The 24265-nt window shown below is 44.9% G+C and overlaps 1 protein-coding gene across 2 annotated transcripts in view; it reads left to right on the top strand.

The window, feature by feature from the left end:
* The first annotated feature begins 13906 nt into the window (after positions 1–13906).
* Positions 13907–24265, top strand: part of ARNT2 (aryl hydrocarbon receptor nuclear translocator 2) — a 135900-nt gene continuing 125541 nt past the window's right edge. For both annotated transcript variants that reach the window (XM_063142556.1, XM_063142554.1), the window contains exon 1: positions 13907–13968. In XM_063142556.1, coding sequence (XP_062998626.1) covers positions 13938–13968 — 31 coding nt within the window. In that variant the 5' untranslated portion in view covers positions 13907–13937. The remainder of the gene's footprint in view (positions 13969–24265) is intronic.

Raw genomic sequence — 24265 nt, 5'->3', positions numbered from 1 at the left:
TCCATTTCACAAAAGTTACCAGCAGACTTGCATTCATGGCAATGTTATAATAATGTCATCACAGGGTAGCCGTGCATCCTACTTTCTGGACAACAGTCCAGGATCTCTTCTCGATCATCCCTGAGTGCAGGACACGGAATAACGGGCTCAAGTGACAGGAAGCCAGATTCCGGCTGGACATCAGGAAAAACTTCCTGACTGTTAGAGCAGTGCGACAATGGAACCAGTTACCTAGGGCTCTCCCACACTAGAGGCCTTCAAGAGGTAGCTGGACAACCATCTGTCAGGGATGCTTTAGGGTGGATCCCTGCATTGAACAGAGGGTTGGACTCGATGGCCTCACAGGACCCTTCCAACTCTACTATTCTATGATTCTATTTGAGGGTGTCCTCTATTTGAAGGCTGTCCAGTCCAAAGATGAAGGACCATAAGAAGTGGCCCATCAACAGTGGACAGGAGGCTGAGCAAGCATGTAGGACACCCCACCACAGTCTCCCCGCTATGGTGAGTTGGACTCTATTTCTATTTCAATTATGGTGCTTTTTCTAAATTTGCATCTATGTCTATCAATTATCATATGCAGAAAGCAGGTCTCTGCCCCAAGGAGTTTGCCCATCTAAGCTTCAGTGCAGGGTGGAAAGAACACAGGGAAGTGAGGGAAAGGAGAGGCAAGGGTAAAAAAGAAGAAGTAACTTAGAGAGCGGTGAAAACAAGGGTAATGCAGGGTGAATGGAAGGAATCACAGTGAGCGTCTTTTGGGCGTGCATGGGGACATTTCTTTGGGTCAAGCAATGCAGAATCGTAGGATTGGCAGCACTTGGGAGATCCCTTGTTTCTTATTAAGGAGATCTTGCAGTCTTTGTTGCTGAGGGAGTGTTTATCGCGTCTTGGCAGCCCTCGTGAAAGGCAGGGAAATCCTGTGCCTTCCCTTCGAAGTGTGGTGTGGTGTCAACTCAGTAGCATCCACCCCACACCCTCCTGCCAATGCTTTTAACTCTGACCTTGACAGGAATTCTTCTAAGAGTAAGAGATTTCGTATTTCACATCTGCTTCTCTGGGTTTGTTTTCTGGTTGCATCTCACGATCTGCTGGTACTGTTTGAAATGTGCCCTTGTCACGGCGGATCAGGGGGACGTGAGTTCAAGGGTAGCCTTGGTCCATTGTGCTGCCTGTAGAGACGGCCCAAGACATATTGCTGCTTGAGATGAAAGATGATATATTCCCCCTCCCCTTGCCGTTCCATATACAGAAGCCAACAAGACAGAGAGGTGAATCTTATTTTGAGAATGATGGTGGGGCACTGGGGCAGCGTCCTCTGAAACACCCAAGTGCAGCAGGCTGGCTTAGGGGGCCTGAGGCAGATCCCACGGCACACAGAGCATTGTCCCCTAACATCTGGCCACTGCTTCCTGGATTCTGATGCCTAACGGTAGGGCCGGTTCTGTCAAATGGTAGGGCTGGCTGTGTCTTCCCCCTATATGTAGCATTAATGATGTCTGAACTGTAGCAATGATCTGAAAATAAACTGGAGCTAAAATGAGCACTAATGTCTTGATTGGTGCCTTGGGATCTATACTCCCTAGTGCCGTGATGGAGAAAACATTTTCTCTGTTGTTGGATGGCATGTTGGCAGTGGGCGGGGCCAGAGCCAAAAGCAGATGAGAACACCCCCTTTTCCATCTCTCTTCCACCCCCTCTCTCCCCGCCCCCAGCCTCTTCTACTCCATCCATCAGGCAGGCTACTGGAGGAGGGACAGATCACTCTTCCCAGATGTTTGTGGGGGTTTATTTCATTTTATGATTTGGGGGGTGGGTGGGTTGAAATCCAGGTGAGGGCCACAGGTTGCCATAGAGACTTTGTCCAGTGGAGGCTGTTGTCTCGATTTCGGTGGGGCTCTGAATCCATTCTGGGTTTCAGTCAGAACCAGCCAGAAGCTAACCGAGGTGCTGAACCTACCCCCAAAATAGGTTCCTCCAATCAGCTTCATGGCTGAGTAGGGATTTGAACTTGGGTCTCCCAAATCCTAATATTCTACTCCATCCTTCCCCAATGTAGCACTCTCTGGATGTGTTGGACTGCAATTCCCATCATTCTCAGGCAGCGTCCCATGATGGGGGTTACAGTCCAACACATCTGGAGGATGCCATGTTGGAGAAGAGTGTTCTAACCACATGAGGTCTCCCCAGCCCTTGAATTCATAGTCCCTCTCTCTGCCAACTTGGAAAAAAGCCCTGTATCTTTCATCTCTATTAGAAGTTATAAGCAGGTACGGGCTCATTTTCATTCATAAAAACATCCAGTTTCTTTCATCCATGCCATTTGCAAGCATTGCACGGAACAGATGAATTCACTGTAACATCCCATTGCTGTTGGGAAAGTGGATCAGTAAATACCTCGCCGGGTTGTGTGCGCTACGTTATCAGTGTGTTGTCAGGTAAGGAATTACCAGTGACAACCTCTTCAAGTTGATAGAGGTTCAAGGTATTTATTTATTTAGGGTTTATTTTTTCTTTCTTTTTTTTCTTTTTACAAACTGGAGATAATCTCTATTCCTCTTGCAAAGACGTTTGGTGCTGACAGATATTGGCCATTGCTGGAGTCTTCTAAGATTTATTGGAGAATAAGGAAAGTATAATGTTGGTAATATTCTTTTTGTTAGTCTGTGTATACTATTCTGATGCTCTAGAATTTCTGACACAGCCTCTGTGGATCTCTTTGTACTCTGTTGTTGTTGTTATCTGTATTTGCTGCTCTTTAGCCTTGACTCTCAGGTAGATTTCTCAGTGATTTGCAATAGATTGGCAAGAATTTCTGACTGTTTAATAATAGCAGCAATGAAGTGAGCTCCCTGTCCCTTAATTATACGACTGAAACAAAGAAAATTTCAGGTAACCAGGAGTAGATGTTTGTGTAGAAAGACTGTGAAATCGGTTCAGTTCTAGAACTGAAAAACAAAATCCTGGGCTCAAAATTCCTTAATTCTAAGTGGATCTCTTTTGCCCAAAACTACAGTTGGTGATTCAGATGCTGAGTGAGATGACCTGTTGGCAGCATATTACACCTGTGGTGAAGACACTACACCACCTGCTATTTGTTTATATATATTTATATATTTCATTTCTATATTGCCCAATGGCCAAAGTTCTCTAGGAGTTTCATAAAAAAAATACAAGACACAAATACAAGATAATGCAAACATAATATTATATTCTTAACAATCCAGTTTGAAACATTTGAAAAACAGTTCCAGTAAAATACTGGACCTGATAAAAAAGAAGTGACATAAATGTCCCATCATAAGCCGTCAAATGCCTGGGAGTAGAGGACATTCTTAACTTGGCACCGGAGATATTACCTGAGAGTTCACCTTCTTCCCCATATACCCATTTGAGCTTTGAGGTCATCTGGTGCCGAACGACGTCATTTGGAAGCATGAGTTGTATTTCCTGATGTTAGATAGGAAATGCTTTGATTCAGCGGTATATCCGGCAAGCAAAGTTTGTAACGGCTCTGGTGGTTCTCCAAGTTGAGGCAGTTTAATTTTTCCAGCAGTACAACACATTCCTTTTGTTTCTCTATTAAATTTAAGAGCCTTGCAATAAGGACACACTTCAGTCATAGTGCCAATGAGAACATGCCGCCTCAAACTATAATCATCAGCTGGGTTGTACCGGAATCCAAGGCGATTGTAATCGTGTGATTGTTTACCACGGAGTCGTGTTTGACGCTGATGTGCTGTTTCTCGTTGACGTCTTTCAGCCCCTCTCAGCCTGTCGCGTTCGTTCTGTTGAGAACAAAGCAGATCTGTAGCTGTAGTACGCGATTGCCATGCTCGCAACCGTGCATCCTCAAGTCTGGCTGAACGTTGCTTGGCTGGTTCCTTGGCACGTATTTGAGGCATTCTTTTTCTTTTTTTCTCGTTTGCTGATGCCCGTTCTTCCTCAGTCTGATTTGCAACTTCTCGTCACAGTGCTTCCGCTCTGCAAGTACGACGACCTAAGTGTGATCTTCTGCGAGGCATTATTTGGATGAAGTAAAGCAAATTGTTTGGTTTTTAAAAAAGGATGTTTTTACGGTGAGGAGGTCAGCGGAAACTCCTGGCAGTTACCTTTCTTCAGAACGTGTAACTGTCACAGGTGTGACATCTATATTCACTCAGCCAATTGTGAGAGAACATGCAAATAAGAGAGGAAGCAGAGGCAGCGGATTGGCCTACTGGTTGGTGATGTCACAATGATCAGCAGGACTGGTTTTGAGGAGGCCTATTTCTTCGATTTTAAGACAAACCTTTGACCCCATATAGAACATAGTTACATAACAATGCTCGCTCCATCTGCACTGGTTGCTAGTCCAGGTCTGGGCCCAATTCAAAGTGCTAGTATTAACATTCAAAGCCCTAAATGGCTTGGGGCCAGGTTACTTGAAGGAATGCCTCCTCCCAGATATACCTGCCTGGTCCCTAAGATCATCATCTGAGTTCTGTCTCTGTGAGCCCCTGTCAAAAGAAGTGAGGCAGGGAGCTACCAGAAGGAGAGCCTTTTCTGTGGTGGCATCCTGGCTGTGGATTGCGCTCCCCCGAGAGTTTCGCCTGGCACTGTAGCCAACAGTGTGATGTGGCTGCATTAATGGAAGTATAGCTTCCAAATTGCGTGAGGTACTGGTTCCTCTCTATTCGGCCCTGGTTAGGCCTCATCTAGAGTATTGCCTCCAGTTCTGGGCTCCACAATTCAAGAATGACGCAGACAAGCTGGAGCGTGTTCAGAGGAGGGCAACCAGGATGATCAGGGGTCTGGAAACAAAGCCCTATGAAGAGAGACTGAAAGAACTGGGCATGTTTAGCCCGGAGAAGAGAAGATTGAGGGAGACATGATAGCACTCTTCAAATACTTAAAAGGTTGTCACACAGAGGAGGGCCAGGATCTCTTCTCAATCCTCCCAGAGTGCAGGACACAGAATAACGGGCTCAAGTTACAGGAAGCCTGATTTCGGTTGAACATCAGGAAAAACTTCCTGACTGTTACAGCGGTATTTATTTATTTATTGCATTTCAATACCGCCCAATAGCCAAAGCTCTCTGGGCGGTTCACAAAAATTAAGACCATTCAAAGTATAAAACAACATATTAAACCATAACATAAAATACAATATAAAAGCACAGCCAGGATAAAATCAGCAGCAATGCAGAAATACAAATTTAAAATACAAATTTAAAACAGCAAAGTTAAAATTAAGTAGACTTAAAATACTGGGAGAATAAAAAGGTCTTCACCAGTACGACAACGGAACCAGTGACCTAGGGAGGTTGTGGGCTCTCCCACACTAGAGGCCTTCAAGAGGCAGCTGGACAACCATCTGTCAGGGATGCTTTAGGGTGGATTCCTGCATTGAACAGGGAATTGGACTCGATGGCCTTGTAGGCCCCTTCCAACTCTACTATTCTATGATTCTGTGTTGTCCTCCTTCTGATGCCGGGTGAAGATCTTTTATTTCCCCAGTATTTTAACCTTTTTCTGTCCTAGTCTCTTAACTTTGCTGTTTTAAAGTTTTAAATCTCTGCACTGCTGCTTGGTTTTATTCTGGTTGTACTTTTATACTCTTACATTGTGGTTGAAGTCTTATACTGTAAACTCGCTGTACCCTGCCACGCGTTGCTGTGGCTCAGTCTGGTTAAATTGAAAAGAAAGAAAAGACAAAATGGATGTTTCTAATATGTTTAATTTCACAATGCTTGTGGATATACTATATTTTTAGTTGTTCCATTGTCTGTGTAGATATAGAGATTGTCTGGTTTGCCGACTCTAGAACACGCAACATATAACTGTCCATGTGAGAAGCAATCTGTGTCTAGATCTAAACTGCACAATTCTAAAGATTGGCCCTGAGCTTTGTTGATGGTGATTGCAAACACCAATCAAATTGGGAATTGCAATCTCTTAAATTGAAATGGCATATCTGTTGGAATCATAGGAATGCGAGGAATGAGGACATCTTCACCTTTGAAAGGTCCTGTCAAGATTGATCTCCGACTATAACAATTGCCACTTCGTCTATAGTTGGAGCATTGAATCTTCGCACATGTCAGCATGTGCGTTTTGTCAGCATGAATAACAATCTTGTGAGTATCAGATGGCATCATGTCAATTGCTGTTTTGAACAAATGTACTAAATTGTTTTTTTTTGTGAAGTAGCTGTTGCAGTTTTGAAACGAGGAACCTTTTTATGCCGGTATAAATTCCGCAGCGTGCATTCAATTCATCATTGCCATCACCAATGAAATACATTTGTAGGAATTTATGTTGACTATCTTGAAACGGAAGGAAGGAGCCGGCTTTATGATAAATTTGTCCTTTGACTTTGAAAGTTGGCATAAATGGAGCTGTGATGATTTCTACGCCGAACGACGTCATTTGGAAGCATGAGTTGTATTTCCTGATGTTAGATAGGAAATGCTTTGATTCTGTGGTATATCCGGCAAGCAAAGTTTGTAATGGTTCTGGTGGTTCTCCAAGTTGAGGCAGTTTAATTTTTCCAGCAGTGCAACACATTCCTTTTGTTTCTCCATTAAATTTAAGAGCCTTGCAATAAGGACACACTTCAGTCATAGTGCCGATGAGAACATGCCGCCTCAAACTATAATCATCAGCTGGGTTGTACCGGAATGCAAGGCGATTGTAATCATGTGATTGTTTACCACGGAGTCGTGTTTGACGCTGATGTGCTGTTTCTCGTTGACGTCTTTCAGCCCCTCTCAGCCTGTCGCGTTCATTCTGTTGAGAACAAAGCAGATCTGAAGCTGTAGTACGCGATTGCCGTGCTCGCAACCGTGCATCCTCAAGTCTGGCTGAACGTTGCTTGGCTGGTTCCTTGGCACGTATTTGAGGCATTCTTTTTCTTTTTTTCTCGTTTGCTGATGCCCGTTCTTCCTCAGTCTGATTTGCAATTTCTCGTCGCAGTGCTTCCGCTCTGCGAGTACGACGACCTAAGTGTGATCTTCTGTGAGGCATTATTTGGATGAAGTAAAGCAAATTGTTTGGTTTTTAAAAAAGGATGTTTTTACGGTGAGGAGGTTAGCGGAAACTCCTGACAGTTACCTTTCTTCAGAACGTGTAACTGTCACAGGTGTGACATCTATATTCACTCAGCCAATTGTGAGAGAACATGCAAATAGGAGAGGACGCAGAGGGAGTGGATTGGCCTACTGGTTGGCGATGTCACAATGATCAGCAGGACTGGTTTTGAGGAGGCCTATTTCTTCGATTTTAAGACAAACCTTTGACCCCATATAGAACATAGTTACATAACAACGCTCGCGTATTCGAATGCAACGTTGTGTCAAAATTTCAAAGCAATCGGTGAAGAACTTTCGGAGATATAACGTCTGTTTCGAACGAACATTTACATTTTTATTTATATAGATTAGGAGGGACACAGAGGCAGACAATACTGGGGCTATTCAAACAACACGCTAACCCACACTCAGTGGTTGAGTGTGAGCTGTTGTTGGACTGTGAGTTGGTTGGGGAACCGTGGGTTAACATGTTGTCTGGACCCAGGACATTTTTCACAGGGTGGCTTGTTGACCATGAGGTGTGACTTGTTAACCATCCTGAACTACCCCAAAACAAACCATGGGTTCTCAAGCTGATTTGTTTGAGGGGGAAAAAGGCGCACTGCATGTTAACAAGCCACCTTGCAGTAAATGTCCTGGGTTCGGACAAGAAGCTAACCCACAGATCACCTAACAACACATGGGGTCTGTTCAGACAACACACTAACCCACCGTGGTTTACTAAAAGATGTGATCCACAGTGAGTTAGTGTGTCTTGTGGGGGAAGAATCCTCTCCTTGTGCTGGATCTGCAAGATGGTTAGCAGGTATCAACAGTGGTTTCATGTCCTGTGAAGGGAACTCTGTGGGTTTTGAGGCTCAAAATGGCAAAAATCAAAGAAAAATGGTGGCAACCATAGAGTCACTTCTGGTGACATTCTTGCCTTGGTGGCTATTCTCTATGGTTGATGGCCTTTTTTCTTTTCTTTTTTAACATTTTCATCAACAGAGCAATTGCCAGTTGCCTGTTCTGAAATCTGGGTTTCTTGCCTAGGGACATTTCTACAATCTATGCCATTTTATACAAATTGCCCCCATCATCATTTGCTCACCACTGAGGGTTGTTAGATGAGCAAGTACACAAGAGAAGACCTTTTCTGCTGTAGCCCCACACCTCTCAAATGGGTTGCCATAAAGGATCTGCCAGGCCCCACCACTGCAAGCTTTTAGGTAGGTCCTGATTATTTACTTTTGTTCTCTTTTCTTCCCCTGTTTATGCTTTCTTGGACTGTTTGGTTTGTAGCTACAATTGTATTGCAAATTTTACTATTGTTGTTTCTTTTATTTTGCTGTTATATTGTAGCATATTATTTTACTGTTTTACCATATCTTTACTGTATGGTATTTTTGTAAGTTGCCTGGAGAAGGGTACTACCCTGAAAGGTGGCCTAGAAATATTTTTAGATAGATAGATAGATAGATAGATAGATAGATAGATAGATATAGAATTTATGTCTGGGCTGAGATCAAAAGGGATGAGTTGCGAGTAAAAGTAAAAGTTAGGAGCCCATGGGAAAGACTTCCATTGTCTGCATATGGCCGGGGGTGGGGGGGGAATGGCTTTTGAGTGTCTTTGGAATTTGAAAGTGTGTTTGTTTTGGATTTACTAAGTGGAAGGTTCCTCCTTATCTGCACTCACAGATAAATTAGCAAAAGGGACAGATGAAAATCAGGGAGCAGAACACTGTGTTCAGAAGATACTGATTCTTTCTGCATCTCTCTGCAAAGATTGCCTATATTGGTTTCAAATATATTGGCTTCTAAGCCCAACCGAACAGAGAGGTTTAAGTCCATAGATTGTAAAATGACCACCTTTAATTGAAGATGAAGTAATTCAAGTTGAATGCCTAAGCAAAACCTTTGCGTTCCAAATTACCCCTGCTGCTTAGGAGGAAACGTGTCCAAAACTCTGTGATTAGAAAAGGCTGCCAGGTCTCTTGGGAAGTTTAATCCTGAGTGACAGGAAGTGGGATGTGGGAAGCCAGGGGGTGGAGTCTGATGGATTAAGGGTGGAGCCTAAAGGGTGGCACCTATTGGGGACAGAAAATGGTACCTGGCAAGTGAGGGGAAAAGAGCCTGATTGCACCGGATGTCTAAGGTGTAGCCTGATGGATGTGGTGGTGGCGATGATGTGAATATTATCCACACGAAGACAGCTGATGGTTGGATTCTGGAGCTGGCTCAGTGCGTGTTATGTGTGTGTTGCTGTTGTTCAAACATGAACACAAAAAGAGAGAAAAGTCTCAGGATGCTATAAACAAATTTATTGTAGAAAAGCCCGCTGCGTTTAGGCCTCTTGCTTTTTATTACGCCTTCTTCAAGGGGTTGGGAGTCGGGACCAGGGCCGGTGCTACCATAGAGTGCCAAGCTAAGAGGGGCGCCGGGCGCAACGCTCACGCGCATTGGCTGTGAGCCGGGCCAGCCTGAGGATTCAGCTGGGCCTGGGCGGGTGAGATGGCGCCCCGCGCATGCCCAGCCGAAGTGAAGCCAGGGACGCTGGGGTGGGGGTGGGACGGCTCCACGTTCTGACTTCCGGAACATGCCTGGAAGAGGAGAGAGAGAGAGAGACTGTATGGGTGAATGGGGTGCATGGGGTCTTTGAGTGAATGCATTTGTTTGTGCATGTGTTTGTTTGGAGTGAGTGATGCTGAGTGTGTGTGTGTGTGTGTGTGTGTGTGTGCACGTGTGTGAGTTGGGGGCGGGGTGATTTGGAGGTGATATTCCTATTAAATAATGCATTTTAGACCCATAGACGTTCCTTTCCAATTTGTTTGCTAGAATTGGCATGACGTATTTCTTGCACTTTAAAATAAATGTAGCAGTTTCAAGTTTTGTGCTTCTTATTTTTTTCCAGGAAACATATGTTCTTAAAAATCAAAGTTGGCATTTTTTTGGGGGGGGGGTGAATGTAGCTCACCTTGCCTAGGGCGCAAATAGTCTGGCACCGGCCCTGGTCGGGACAATGGCTGCATAAGGTATTCACAAAAGATTGGCTGGCCCTTTGGATTTCTTTTTGAAAGCAATCTCTTTTCTATCAAATTGAATGAGAATGGTCAAAACTTTTCGTAGGAGAAATTTTGGGCACACCACTAATCAGAACTCGTTTTAGTCTGTCCTGAATTTTTCCAGCATCTCTAGGAGGAAGGTGTTCATATGGGAGGTGATGTTCTCCTTGCCTTTCAGTCTGGTTGCCAGAAAAGCAAGAAACAAGGGTTCTTTTGAATGAATGAATGAATGAAATGTAGTTTTCATTCTCACTGCCTGTATAGCGATATACTTTAGGTGGTGATGGTGGGAAATCATTTGCTCCTTCCTGCATGGCTGCCGCACATATTTTCTGGTTGCTTCATATGAACATAAGCAGTCAACTGTTAACAGAGTATACACAGATGAAAGAATACAACCGAGAGGATTGATTTAAACTGGGATGTAATGGGAGGAGGGGGGTTGTCTCTCCTTGCATCTACAAGGCTGAATTGAATTTAAAATGCTGCTTGAAATGTCATTGGCATCAAAATGCATTTGCTTTCGGAACGCTGGAAACCTGAGTTCCACTCACCTTTTCAAGCTCGATTTTCAAATGTTACTGCTTACAGGGGACTTCTTTATGGTGCTGCTAAGAAGAAAATCTCTTTAGTCCATGCAATATTCTAGATTCCAATCCAGCTAAACTGAGCACCCCAGGGGGAGATGGCTGCAGGTCTATCCCCATCACCGGTAGGGGATTTTGCCTTTGAGGGGCCCCTGGCCCCAGAACTCTCATAGACTCAAGTGGCAAGCCAGTAGGGCTCCAATGAGAAGGAGTGTTTGATTGCAAGGAAGGACTCCTCAGGAGAAAGCGACTCCCATGAGTAGACTCTGACCAGCAAGCTCTAATGTACTGCAGCTAGGCTCTGGGTGGGGCTCAGCAGGCTCTGGTGTTAAAAGCCCTCAACGTTTGCTTAGCCAGTGCTGGAATAACATCATTCTACCAGCTTCAGTGCTATGTGCCTTGTTTTCCAGACTTTGCCTTGTGATTGACCCTTTGTGTTACTGACCTTTAAAGTCCTTCTTGACTCTGCTTCTGGACTGTGTAACATATCTGACGGCCTCACTGTGTTTTGACCTTTGCCTCCTATCTTGACCTCTCCTGCCTTAGCTTGAATCCACTGGACTGAAACCTGTGCACTGGAACCTTTGCCTGCTTTATTACTTGGCTTCTCGGTTAGCCTCTTCGCACAGAGTTTGCGGCAGGCAGTGCAGGGTAGTTGCTACCTTCCGAGGCTCCCTTGGAGGAGGGTCTTAAGTGATGAATGCAGTGTATGACTAGGTTCATATCGGGAGAAGTTTTTTTGGTCAGGTATTGTGGTCGGTTTGCAATCACCATTTTGAAACTGAGCCTATACTGCAGGCCTCTTGGCTGCAACATCTGGTCTACGTTTTGGATGTTTCTGTCCTGTCCCTGTCCCCCATCCACTGCCTCTTACACCACTGAGTCTGATGAAGAGTTCTGGAAAACTTGAAAGCTTGCATACTCTTTTGTGGCATTTTAATTGATCCTAATAAAAGTACTGCCGAATGATTGATTTTGGATTTTATCCTCGTAAGCCTAGAATGACTGATGTTGTCCTTTCCTCCTTTGGTACCACCCTCTTTCACCCAACCACTACTCTTTTCCAGTCTCCTGGCTTTGGGTCAGCTCCCCCCCGCCCCACAATCGGAAAGGCTGAAATTCTTTGAAGATTCAGTTACTAGCATTAAAATATGTTAGCATTTTTGGCTTCGCCTTTTTTTGCCTCTGGCTCCTCCGCCCACCACTAGAAGGCAGTGCCTGAGAATTTCTCCAGAACTGAGTTTGGCCCTCAGTTTAAGCACTTTCTCAGGGTGAAACAGTTCACTACTGTTCTGATGAGCCTGGTCTAATGTGCATGAGAAAATACAGCCTTCCTTACCAATGTGCATCTTAATGATTAGCGAAGTTTAGGTTTTTCATCCAGCAAATGAACGACCCAAATCACAGCCCTTACTTGTTCGAGTAGGTCTATGCTAAACCTCCTGCCTTAGGACACAGTCCTATGCATGTTTATACAGAAAGAAAGTCCTATAACTCTCAGCATTCCTAGGGTGACCATATGGAAAGGAGGACAGGGCTCCTGTATCTTTAACAGTTGCATAGAAAAGGGAATTTCAGCAGGTGTTATTTGTATATATGGAGAACCTGGTGAAATTCCCTCTTCATCTCCACAATTAAAGGTGCAGGAGCTCTACTAGGGTGACCAGATTTAAAAGAGGGCAGGGAGCCTTGTCCTCCTTTCCATACGGTTACCCTAAGGATTCCCCTTATTTCTATCTAAGTGTGCATAGGTTTGCTATGTTTCTTTCTGTCTAAACATGCATAGGATTGCACCCTAACAGAATTAAGGCACAATTTTATGCATGTTTAGACAGTATCTGGCTGGAGCATGCTGGGAATTGGAAGGACTTTTTTCCTGTCTAAACGTGCATAGGATTTTGCTCTTAATTTTCAAATAAGCATTCTTAGGTTCATAGCCTTATTGTAATCACCTTCAATTCACGATGCATTTATAATCTGCATGTGAAAAGGGCCTTTCGTTCAAACGACTTAAGCGTGTCTTCAGCTTCCAAAGTGGATGACAGGATGCGCAGTGGAGGCTGATGACTCCAGTGTCAGTGGGGCTGTGAATCCGCTCTGGCTTTCCGTCAGAGCTTTAAAGGAGCTATCTAAGGTGCTGAACCCACCCACCCAAAATAGGTTCAGCACCTTTTAGAGTTCTGGCTGATTCTGATTAAGACACAGAATGGTTCCGCAGGTCAACAGAAATCGGAGCCACCAGCCTCCCCTGGTGAGGGGGTGAGGGTACACTCCCCCCCTCCCCATACCTGTCCATGCTCTCCCCCGCTTGCGTAGAATCCAATTACAGTAGGGTGACCCTATGAAAAGGAGGACAGGGCTCCTGTATCTTTAACAGTCGCATAGTAAAGGGAATTTCAGCAGGTGTCATTTGTAGATATGGAGAAGCTGGTGAAATTCCCTGTTCATCACAACAGTTAAAGCTGCAGGAGCTATACTAGAGTGGCCAGATTTAAAAGAGGGCAGGGCACCTGCAGCTTTAACTGTTGTGATGAAGAGGAAATTTCTCCAAGTTCCCCATATATACAAATGACACCTGCTGAAATTCCCTTTTCAATACAACTGTTAAAGATACAGGAGCCCTGTCCTCCTTTTCATAGGGTCACCCTAAATTACAGTACTCTTTAGAGTAGACCCATTGAAATGAACGGGGCTGGAGTGAATCACGCCTGCCTTAAGTCAGTTCATTTCGATGGGTCTACTCTGGAGGAGTGTCGTTGGCTCCTAGCCTCCGCGTGCGCCCACCCGGCTAGGTCCAAAGCGTGGGGATGGAGAGCAAAGCGCGCGCCCGCCTCTCCGAACGCGAGTGAGGGCAAGGCGAGGGCGGCCGGCCGGCTTCACTTCCCCCCCCCGCCCATGTGCAGCCCCTCGGCACATGCTCACTTCGGATTAAGGGGCGGGGCGGCGAGCCTGAGCAGAAGCGCAATTGCAAGAGGGGAAAAAAGGAGAGAGAAAAGAAACCCGGGAGAGCCTCGGCGCATCAGACATCTTGGGCAGCCGCGCGCCCCGGGCCGCCTTCCCACCCCCGCACCCACCCACCCCGCCGAGCTGGGGAGCCCCCGCGGGGTCGCGTCCCTTTGTGCGGCTGCAGGCGAGGAAGCGCCTCCCTCCGGAGCATCTGCCCTCCCCTCCGCCGCTGCCTCTTCCCCTCCCTCCCCTCGCCCAGCTTGCATTTCTCTTAATTCTTCCAGAGACAAGATGGCAACGCCGGCGGCTGTAAATCCACCCGGTGAGTAGCTGCTGCGTTGCTGGCCACTTGCCCTGCGAAGGACCCCGGGGCGACCCACCCCCACCCCACCCCACCCCCCATGTGCCGCTGGCCCCACCGCGCCCTCCCCCATCGGAGGTTTCCCCTGGGGGATCTTCCCTCCCCGTGTCAATATCAGCCGTCGCCGCCCCCTGTCCTTTCTCCTTTCTTCTGCAAGCTTACTTGGGAGTCGGTCCCGTCGCGGCGCCGTGGGGCTTGCTTCCGAGTAAGCCCGCTCGAGCGGAGAAAGAAAGAGGGTCCGCCTGCCGCGGTCAAGCCCGAGGATGCATCCAGGAGCTGGAAGGCGCATCTCGCAATGCGCAGGAGTCCAGAGCTAGTAGTTTTCTGCCCACCTGCACAAAGAGAAAGCGGACCTGACCTGGACCCGTCATTAACCTGGGAAGCTGCTTTAGACGGTGTCAGATCATGGGTCCACGGAGCACGGTGTTGTCAGCAGCGGTGGCTTTCCAGGGTTTCAGGCAGGATTCTTTCCTCGCCCTACCTGGAGATGCCAGGAATTGAACCCAGGGCTTTCTCCATCCAATGCAGGTGCTCTGCCACTGAGCGATGGCCTTTCCCTGACGTAGCCTTACATCAGCCTTCCTCCCCCCCCAAACCTGGTGCTTTCCTGATGTGCTAGACTACACCTCCCATTATCCCCAGACAGGAGGTGTTGGCTGTGGATGGTAGGGCCTGTAATCCAATGCATCTGGAAGGCACCAGGTTACGGGCTGGCCACCTTATCTTGCCTCCTGCTTTCATCAACCTAGTGATCCTCAGATGATATAAGAAGTGCCATGCTGGATCAGACCGAGGGTCCATCTAGTCCAGCACTCTGTTCACACAGTGGCCTATCAACTGTCAGCTAGGGACCAACAAAGCAGGACATGGTGCAACAGCACCCTCCCACCCATGTTCCCCAGCCACTGGTGCACACAGGCTTACTGCCTTGGATGCTGGAGGTAGCACATAACCATCAGGGCTAGTAGCCATGGATAGTCTTCTCCTCCAGGAATTTCTCCTAACCCCCTTTTAAAGCCATCCAAATTGGTGGCCATCACTACATTTTGTGGTAGTGAATTCCATAATTTAACTATGTGCTGAGTAAAGAAGAACTGTCTTTTTTTTTTTTTTGTCCTAAATCTCCCACCAATCAGCTTCATGGGATGACCCCATTGGGTTCTGGTATTTTGAGAGAGGGAGAAAAATGTCTCCCCATCCACCTTCTCCACACCATGCACAATTTTGTACACCTCTATCATGTCTCCCCTTAGCCTCCTTTTCTGGCTATCAGTGGTTGCTTGTCCTCATGGTTATATGCTGCTCCCAGTCTCAGAGATAGTATGCCTATGTATACCAGTTGCTGGGGAACATGGGCGGGAGGTTGCTGTTGCAGTTATGTCCTGCTTTGTTGGTCCCTGGTCAACAGCTGGTCGGCCACTGTGTGAACGGAACGTTGGACTAGATGGACCCTTGGTCTGATCCAGCACTCTTCTCATGGAGACTGCTATTAAAAGGCAGAAGAGCTGAGGATAGTCCCAAAGTTGGCTGTCCTGCAATCCCTTTTCTCTGTTTTTGGACCAAATTTACCTGAAAACTAGAATGTAAAACATTTATAGGAGTCAGCCTCCTGCAATGTTGAAGAAACTTCGAAAATACCTAGACACCACCATTTAAAAGAGATACTTGGAAACTGCTATTGCAGTGTTGCACAACCTTTATAGCAGGTGTGCCGTATGTCGTCCAAAGCATGGGGTAGTGACACTCTAGTGTGCTCTACAGCAGTGGACTTCAACTGATCCAGATTCAAGACCCGCCTCGGACTCCCAACATGGGACCCACTTTCACGATTTCACAATTGCCCAACATGGTGGCAACAGCTTTTCCGTGACCCATCTGGACTGATCTCGCAACTCACTTTCTGGTCACGACCCATCAGTTGAAGACCACTGCTCTACTGTACAGGCTCCCTTTGACTTTCAGTACCTTTGCTATTGAGCCAGACAGTGGGCAACAGGATATGAGAAGACATCAGGAGTACAGCCAAACCTCTGGGCCTTCATAATTCAACCCAAGGCTGCTAGTACCTCCCTCTGTCCTTGGCCCCATGTTATGTCGTCCTTTAACCTTTTTCTAAGCTAAATGATGCCAGTACCTTCTGCTTTCTTTGTACCAAACACAATCATGTATTCAACTTGAAGGTGTTCATTGAAATTATACCGGTATCCAATTCGTTGCAACTTAAATTCTTCCCTCTGAAGCTTCAAAAGCCGGCAGCCAAACTCAGTGGTCTTTAATAGTATATAAGCTTCATTGGTTGAATCAAAATCTAAGGGTTTAACCCTTATGCTTCATCCTAACTCCTGTTGAACTAGGTGGGCCTTATTTCTGGGTAAAGATGCATACAGGATTGGATCTCAGAACTGCCCTCCTGCCAAACTTTGCCAGTTAAACACATTGGAACTTGTTTGTGAGTAAGCACAGTTAGGAGCAGGCTGTTAATCACAAGAGGCTCTCGGCATTTGGCCGTTTTATGACCCCTATAAATCTGCTGAGATTGAATCCCAGTGATTTTTCTTGGTAAGAGTTTAGCTTCATAAAAATGAATGCAAAGGAGATTACTGGCCTGGAGATCCATTTTAATTGGAAAGCTTTAAATCTTAAATGAAAATCAATACTTGATGAAAGATTATGAAGTGAATATTGCCTAGCTCCCAACCTATGATTTCGTGTCCGTGTCCTTTTGAAAGGTGAAATTCATTTGTCTTCCATAAAACCCAAATGAGTGAACGTAGGCAAGCGAAGCAGTGAACAGTTCTGTTTACCCTGCTCTGAATTGTGGGTAGACTTTACCAAGTGAGAAATCAGGTGTTGTTGCTACCTGATCTTGTCTCTTTAAATAGGTTTTTATTCCGGGTTCTCCAAGTCAGTTAGAGTGACTTTGTTTAACCAGTTATCAAAGGCTTCAGGATTGATAAGGGAAGCCCTAGGCTTAAAAGGTGCGATTTAGCCTGCAGCACAATCCTATGCATGTTTACTCAGGGGTAAGCCCTACTCTGTTCCGTGAGGCTTCCTCACAAGTAAGTGTACCAACATAGCCCAACATAGTTTTTAGCACACAATCTCCAGGAAATTCCCAGAATTCGCATAACAATTTCCTTGGGGTTCAAATGGGTCCATATAATGAGAAATACGAGTTGCAATTTGGCTCAGTTGTGAATAGAAGAGTTTTCCGTTTTTGCAAAGTAGCATTTTTGCTGAGATCTTACTAACTGAGCACTAGCAAGCAAAGCGGAAGTCTCGAACAAGATTATTTTCTTCCTAGAAACAGCATAACTGTCCCTGCTTTTAGTCCATAATCCATTTATTTGTGTGTGTATGTGTTGAGCGCATCCATGCATTGCTTTAAGACATCCAGTGATGTAGCTTTTAATTTTAAAACTGTCAGTAAAACCATAACTTGTGATAAAGGGCAGCTATTTCCCTTGACATTTTTGATTTACAAGCTAGGAGAGTGGGGCGTGGGAGTTTGCTGCCTTTTAAAATTATTATTTTTATGAGAAAGGAAACATGGGCTCCAGAACATTCTTTGGTTTCCAAAGATTTGTGCATGCAGATTTTTAAAGATGTATCAGTTGTTGGGAAAGATGCTTAAATCTGGAAGTATCTTCTATTGTTCAGGCCTAAACTAGGGCAGTTGCAAAGAAAGTGTGCAGATATAACACTGGCAATCTCTTTTAACCATGTTTAGGAGGCCAGGGTTAGGCTGTGAAACCATGCATTTATCTCCCCATCCCATCCCCACCTACCACCACAACAGCCATTCTTCTGCTGACCATAGTTTTTGGTGCAATCCTATGCATGTTTAGACAGGAAAAAGTCCTACAGCTCCCAGCATGTAGGACTTTAACTCCCTTAAAGTTTCTACATGTTCCCGAGTTAACCATACGGTAGTGTCCAAAATTAGTCTACTTAGATCTATTGAAATGAATTGGACATATGTTAGTCATGACTAACTTAAGTCCCATTCATTTCAATGTGTCTACCCTAAGTAAGGCTAACATTGGCTACTACTCATTGTTGAACATAAAAGAGGGTTCCTTCTTAATCAGGGTTTGAAAGCAGCCTTGCAAATAAGACTGCAGGTTACCCACCCAGCCCAAAAGCCTCAAACAAGCCATCCCACTTGACCGCACATATCTATGTTAGTTAATTGTGATTCTTAAAGGAAAGTACTCATCTTCCGTCTTACAGGTTTCATGCTTGATTACCTGGCTGTAACTTTTCTTTGCCAAAATTGGCCAGGAGAATTCAGACCCTTAAATTAGGTGTGGTTTTTTTGTTTTTTAAGAAGAGCCCTGCTGGATCAGACCAAGGGTCCATCTAGTCCAGCACTCTGTTCACACAGTGGACAACCAGCCATCAGCCAGGGATGAACAAGCAGGACCCTCCCACCCATGTTCCCCAGCAACTGGTGCACACAGGCTTATTGCCTCGAATACTGGAGATAGCACACAACCATCAGGGCTAGTAGCCATTGATAGCCTTTGCCTCTAGGAATTTATCCAGCCCCCTTTTGAAGCCATCCAGATTGGTGGCCATCGCTACATCTTGTGGTAGTGAGTTCCATAATTTATGCGCTGAACCTTTTTCAGCCCGAGGGCCGGATTCCATTTCAGAGAAGCTCTCGGGGGCCGCATTCAAGTAGTGGGTGGAGCCGAAGGCCAAAATACCAGCCTATTTTAGCTTACATCTCTTACTGCCAGTAGCCAAGCCTTCGGGGAGGCATTTCAGCCTTTCAGAATGGAGGGGAAAATCCACAAAAGCTGAGAAACCACCCAATGAGCTATGGTTGACAGCGAGGGGTGGAGCCAGGACGGACAGCCATCTGCGGGCCCCAGGAGGGTTGGATTTGTTTCCCGGGCCTGAAGCCCTGTACCCTTGGCTTAAGTGGTTCCAGCCAGCTATTTAAACCTGACCCATACTAACTTCTGGGATTAACTTAATTTAAATAGTTGGTGTGTTAGCAGTTTTCTCCAGGAAAAGGGAAACACTGAATTCAAATGGAAGAGGAAATTGTAGACATTATTGCATCCTTGGGAGGCCCAGAAGCCCAGGCCTGCAGTCCTATTTTGCTTGTGTTTATTCTCTTTCGCTCCCTGACTCCCCCGTTTCTTTTTTGACTTTCCTGGTCCTTCTTACGTTCTGCTAAAATCTCTTAGTTCTGTCATCTCCTTGTCTTTCTTTCCTCCCTCTCTCCCTCTGCTCCAATCCCTCCCCCTTTTTTTTCATCTTTTACAGCTACGGCACCTTAACTACCAGAATTTCTTACAGCATCTGCAGCGCCAAACTCAGCAGAGTTTCCGCTTCTCGGTTACCATTGTTCAAATATACATGAATGCTGGTGTTGTACAACAGCTCCTCCGGAGAGCTCAAGCAGCACTTAAAGAAGTCCCAGTTTTGTTCAGCGGGGAAAGCCGGCCAACAAGCTCCCCACCCCCAACCCCCTAAGGAGAGGAGAAGCCTGTGTTTGAACACTCACCTCCTTCTCTTGAAGTGCGCTGCAAAAGTGCAAAGTTGTATTTAACCGTTGGCTTGAGATCAGGAACGGCTCTTGGCCCTGATGGAAACCATGGAATTAAACTTCGGGATTCGCATCCACAGCATGTACTGGTGGCCACCAATTTGGATGGCTTTAAAAGAAGGTTGGACAAATTCATAGAGGTTACTCTACCTGTGGCTACTAGCCTTGAAGGCTATATGCTGCTGCCGGGATCAGAGGTGCGATGCCTCTGCACATCAGTTGCTGGGAAACATGGGTGGGAGGTCTTGTTGCACTTGTGGGTTTTCTCTAGGGCAGCAGGTTGGCCACTGTGTGAATAGAATGCTGGACTAGGTGGATCTTGGGTCTGACCCAGCATAGCTGCCTTACGTTCTGATGACCTGAACTCCCTGGAGCGCGGTTTCAAGGAGTTGGCATTTGCTCATATGTCGTCTATTTAATCATAGGATAGTAGAGTTGGAAGGGGCCTATAAGGCCATTGAGTCCAACCCCCTGCTCAATGCAGGAATCCACCTTAGAGCATCCCTGACAGATGGCTGTCCAGCTTCATCTTGAATGCCTCTGGTGTGGGAGAGCCCACTGCCTCTCTTGTTATCCATCCCTTCTTATTCCTTCTCCTTCTGTTGCCTTCCTCCACCCTGGAGATTGTGAGCTCCTTCAGGAAGGGATCTCCTGTAAAGCTTAAAGGAGGAGGTTCTTTGTAGAATGCTCAATTAACGTTGGGAATTCATTGCAGCAACATGGCTACTGGTTTAGATAAAGTTGTGAAACCACCAGGTTGAGAAAGATTACACCTTGGAGTACTTGGTACTAAGGTCAAACAGGGAGAACACATAGTCAATAGTTGCCTCCTATTCATTGGTAGGGTGCCTGGCTTGGGGACTGGGAATCAACTTCCGCGGTCCCAGACTCAGCCCGGGACCCCAGAAAAAGCGAGCCCAAAGGGCAGGGCTATATCCCGGGGCCAGGGAGGGTTGATCCCTGCCTGAGCCCGGGATCCCCTGTGCGTCATTTGGACACACAGGGACGATCCTGGGTATCACCCCGGGATATAGCCTGGTCTAGCAAAGGCCTCAGTCTATCGCAGCTTCCAATGTTCCTAAGAGCATCAAGAAGTTTCAGTTGGTGCAAATGCAGCATCTAGGCTGCTAATGCTACTGTGGTCACATCGCCCTAATACTGAATGGTCTGTACCGGTTGCTGGTTGTTTTCTGGACTCAGTTTAAGGTGTTGATTTTAACTTTTAAAGCTCTAAACGCCTTAGGACCTGGCTATCTGACTGTCTATTTCAGTATGAAGCTTCTCAGTTGTTGTGATTGGCAGGAGAGGCCTTTAGAAGACACCTTTGGTGGCAGAGATCCGCTTGCCAGGAATGCTAGAAAAGGTTTTCTCCTGTGTTGTTCCGAAACACTGGACTGTGCTCTCTTCGGAGTTGTGACTCTCTCTGTGTTCAGGAAGAGGGTCAATTCACATCTTTTTAACGTGGCGTTTTAAATAGCTATGGTTTCTAAAGTTGTTTTCAATGTTTTACTATATTTTTCTTTATGTCTCCCCCTCCCCGAACTGTTTGTAAACTGCCTTGGTTGGCTTCAGAAAAGTAGTATAGAAATACAAGAAATAAAGTTCATGGTCTGCATGTAAACTTCCCGAAAGCATTCATTCAGCCTCCGTTTGTTAGCTTTGGGATACTGAACTAGATAGATGTTAGCGGTCTAGCAGACAGTCCTTATGATAATGCATTGATAGGATTCTTATAAATAACAACAATAATTTCACTCAAGGGCAGGCTGCAGAATCAGGTATTCAAAATCAATATTCAAAAGCCTCTCGCTCTGGTTATCTCTAGTAAAACCAGCAGAGAGAGGAAGGGTTTAATTGCCGGCTTTACTAGCAGATGCTTTGAAATGTTTACTCCGAACGTTGTTCCTCCTTGCTGTTCTCTTAAACGTTGTTTTTAATTAAATATTTATTATAGCCTTTGAAAGCTAAATTCTCCAAGGTTGCACATAGTCTTAATTGTTGCTTTTCAACTTTTCTACTGGGTTGAGTTTGTTAATGATTTTATAATACATTTTTAGCTGTGTATATTTATTGTTTTACATTGTTCTGATTTTATCTGCATGCCATCCTGAGATCCCAGTGATATAGGGCGGGATACAGATGTTTGAATAAATAAATAAATAAGCCTTCAAGAGCTTCTCTGAAACTAAATTTGCCCCTTGGGCTTTAAGACGTTGAATACCTTGTGGTAGACAGTGACAACACTTCCATTCAGAGTTCAGCCTGGCCCTCTTGCATTTCATGGGATTCGACCCACTGAAATGAATAGGACTTGCGTTAGTCATGAGAGACTTCAGTGGGTCTACTTGAAATAGGACTTACATTGTTTCTGCACAATAAATAGAGTCCACTGCCTCAGAGGCATGCAGCATTATCCTTAGTTGTCAGACATACATAATCACACATACATTACATATAGGAGGAGAAAATAGTGCAGTTTGCCAGGTCAAGATTTCAGCTCAAAGCCCATGAAATGTGAGAGGTCCAATCTGAACTTCTTTCAGCTCAAGTGCCTAATTATTATTATTTATTTAGTTATTTAGTTATTACATTTCTATACCGCCCAATAGCCGAAGCTGTCTGGGTGGTTCACAAAAGTTAAAACCATAATAAAACAACCAACATGTTAAAAGCACAATTACAAAATAGAGTATAAAAAGCGCAACCAGGATAAAACCACGCAACAAAATTGATATAAGATTAAAATACAGAGTTAGAACAGTAAAATTTAAATTTAAGTTAAAATTAAGTGTTAAAATACTGAGAGAATAAAAAGGTCTTCAGCTGGCGACGAAAGCAGTACAGTGTAGTAATTCAGTTTCACGGAAGATCTTGAGGGTACCTTTTAATTATTATTGTTTCAAAACGTAACAAACAAGAAATACACAAAGTAAGACAGATAAAATAATTAAAAAAAAAACCATACAAAATTAAGATGGGGTTCTGATTTTCTCCACAGCAAAAATATGTAACAATATTTTCTCTTGCTCTATAATTACAAAAGTCAAAATTCCCCTCTTTTATCTTAAATTTTTTCCTAGTCATTGAATCCACAGATAAACACATCATTATTTTCTTGATGCTGCATAAAGTCTATAAAAGGTTTCCATTCAGTTCTGAACCTAGATGTTTTTTCTCTAATTATTGACGTAAGTTTTGCCATCTCCGCCAACTCCAACATCTTCAATAGCCATTCATCCATCGTAGGTACTATTGCGCCTTTCCATTTTAGTGCGTATAGTAGTCTTGCTGCCGTTATCATATATAAAAATAAAAGTCCCATAATTCCTGTTCATCCGATCATCCATTAAGACCAAAAGAAAATATTCTGGTTTCAATTGTATATTGGTTTTTTAATATCTTCTGTATTAAAGAATGAATTTGTATCCAAAAAGTTCTAGCTTTTTTACAAGTCCACCATATATGATAAAATGTTCCCTCTTGTTCTTCACATTTCCAACAAGCTCCCGATACACCTTTATACATTTTAGCCAATTTAGAAGGAGACATATACCATCTATACATCATCTTATAGAAGTTCTCTTTCAAGCTAGAACTTAAAGTCAATTTTAAGCCTGTTGACCACATATTTTCCCATTGTACCATCAGTATATTATATCCAAAATTTTGGCCCCATTTTATCATACAGTACTTGTTCTAACTCTGTCTCAAACTTTAATAAAAGTTCATATATTTTTGCAATAACATGTTTATCATTTGTACATAATGCCCTTTCAAATTCTGCTCTTGAGGGTTCCTTAAGCCACATCCATCCTTTTTAACTTCCCCAGCTCCCCTTTCCACGTCTTTCATAGAATAGTAGAGTTGGAAGGGGCCTATAAGGCCATCGAATCCAACCCCCTGCTCAATGCAGGAATCCACCCTAAAGCATCCCTGACAGATGGTTGTCCAGCTGCCTCCTGAATGCCTCTAGTGTGGGAGAGCCCACAACCTCCCTAGGTAACTGGTTCCATTGTTGGACTGCTCTAACAGTCAGGAAGTTTTTCCTGAAGTCCAGGAAATCTGGCTTCCTGTAACTTCAGCCCGTTATTCCGCGTCCTGCACTCTGGGATGATCGAGAAGAGATCCTGGCCCTCTGTGTGACAACCTTTCAAGTATTTGAAGAGTGCTCTCGTGTATCCTCTCAGTCTTCTCTTCTGCAGGCTAAACAAGCCCATTTCTTTAAGTCTCTCTTCATAGGGCTTTGTTTCCAGACCCCTGATCATCCTGGTTGCCCTCCTCTTGACTGCGTCCTTCTTGAATTGTGGAGCCCACAATTTAATCCTGTTCTCTCTGGGTGTGGCCCTGAGAAAAATCCCTCCTCTGAAGCTGCTATTTGCACTGGAAATCCCTCTGCTCTTCGGGTACAAGTGAGATCTAGACCTTTTCCATTCACTGTTGGAACAGGCAGAATATCCCTAGAATCAACTGACTGGGGAAGTCTTTTTTTGAAAGCTTGTAAATGTCACCTTGTCTTAAAATCAATGCAACTGGAGCTAATTGTGTTAGATAGCTCCTTGCCTAGAAGTGTCCCTTTGCTAGCTGTTCCTTTCATACTATTTCCAGTAAAGCCAATAAACGGACGCAAGCCACTCCCTACACTATCCTGCAAAATGGAAGTCATCCAAATAATGCAGTGATGTTAGCAAACCAATC

This window comes from Elgaria multicarinata, chromosome 16 (assembly GCF_023053635.1).
Source record: "Elgaria multicarinata webbii isolate HBS135686 ecotype San Diego chromosome 16, rElgMul1.1.pri, whole genome shotgun sequence".
NCBI classification, from domain to species: domain Eukaryota; kingdom Metazoa; phylum Chordata; class Lepidosauria; order Squamata; family Anguidae; genus Elgaria; species Elgaria multicarinata.
This window is presented reverse-complemented; position numbering and strand designations above follow the sequence as displayed.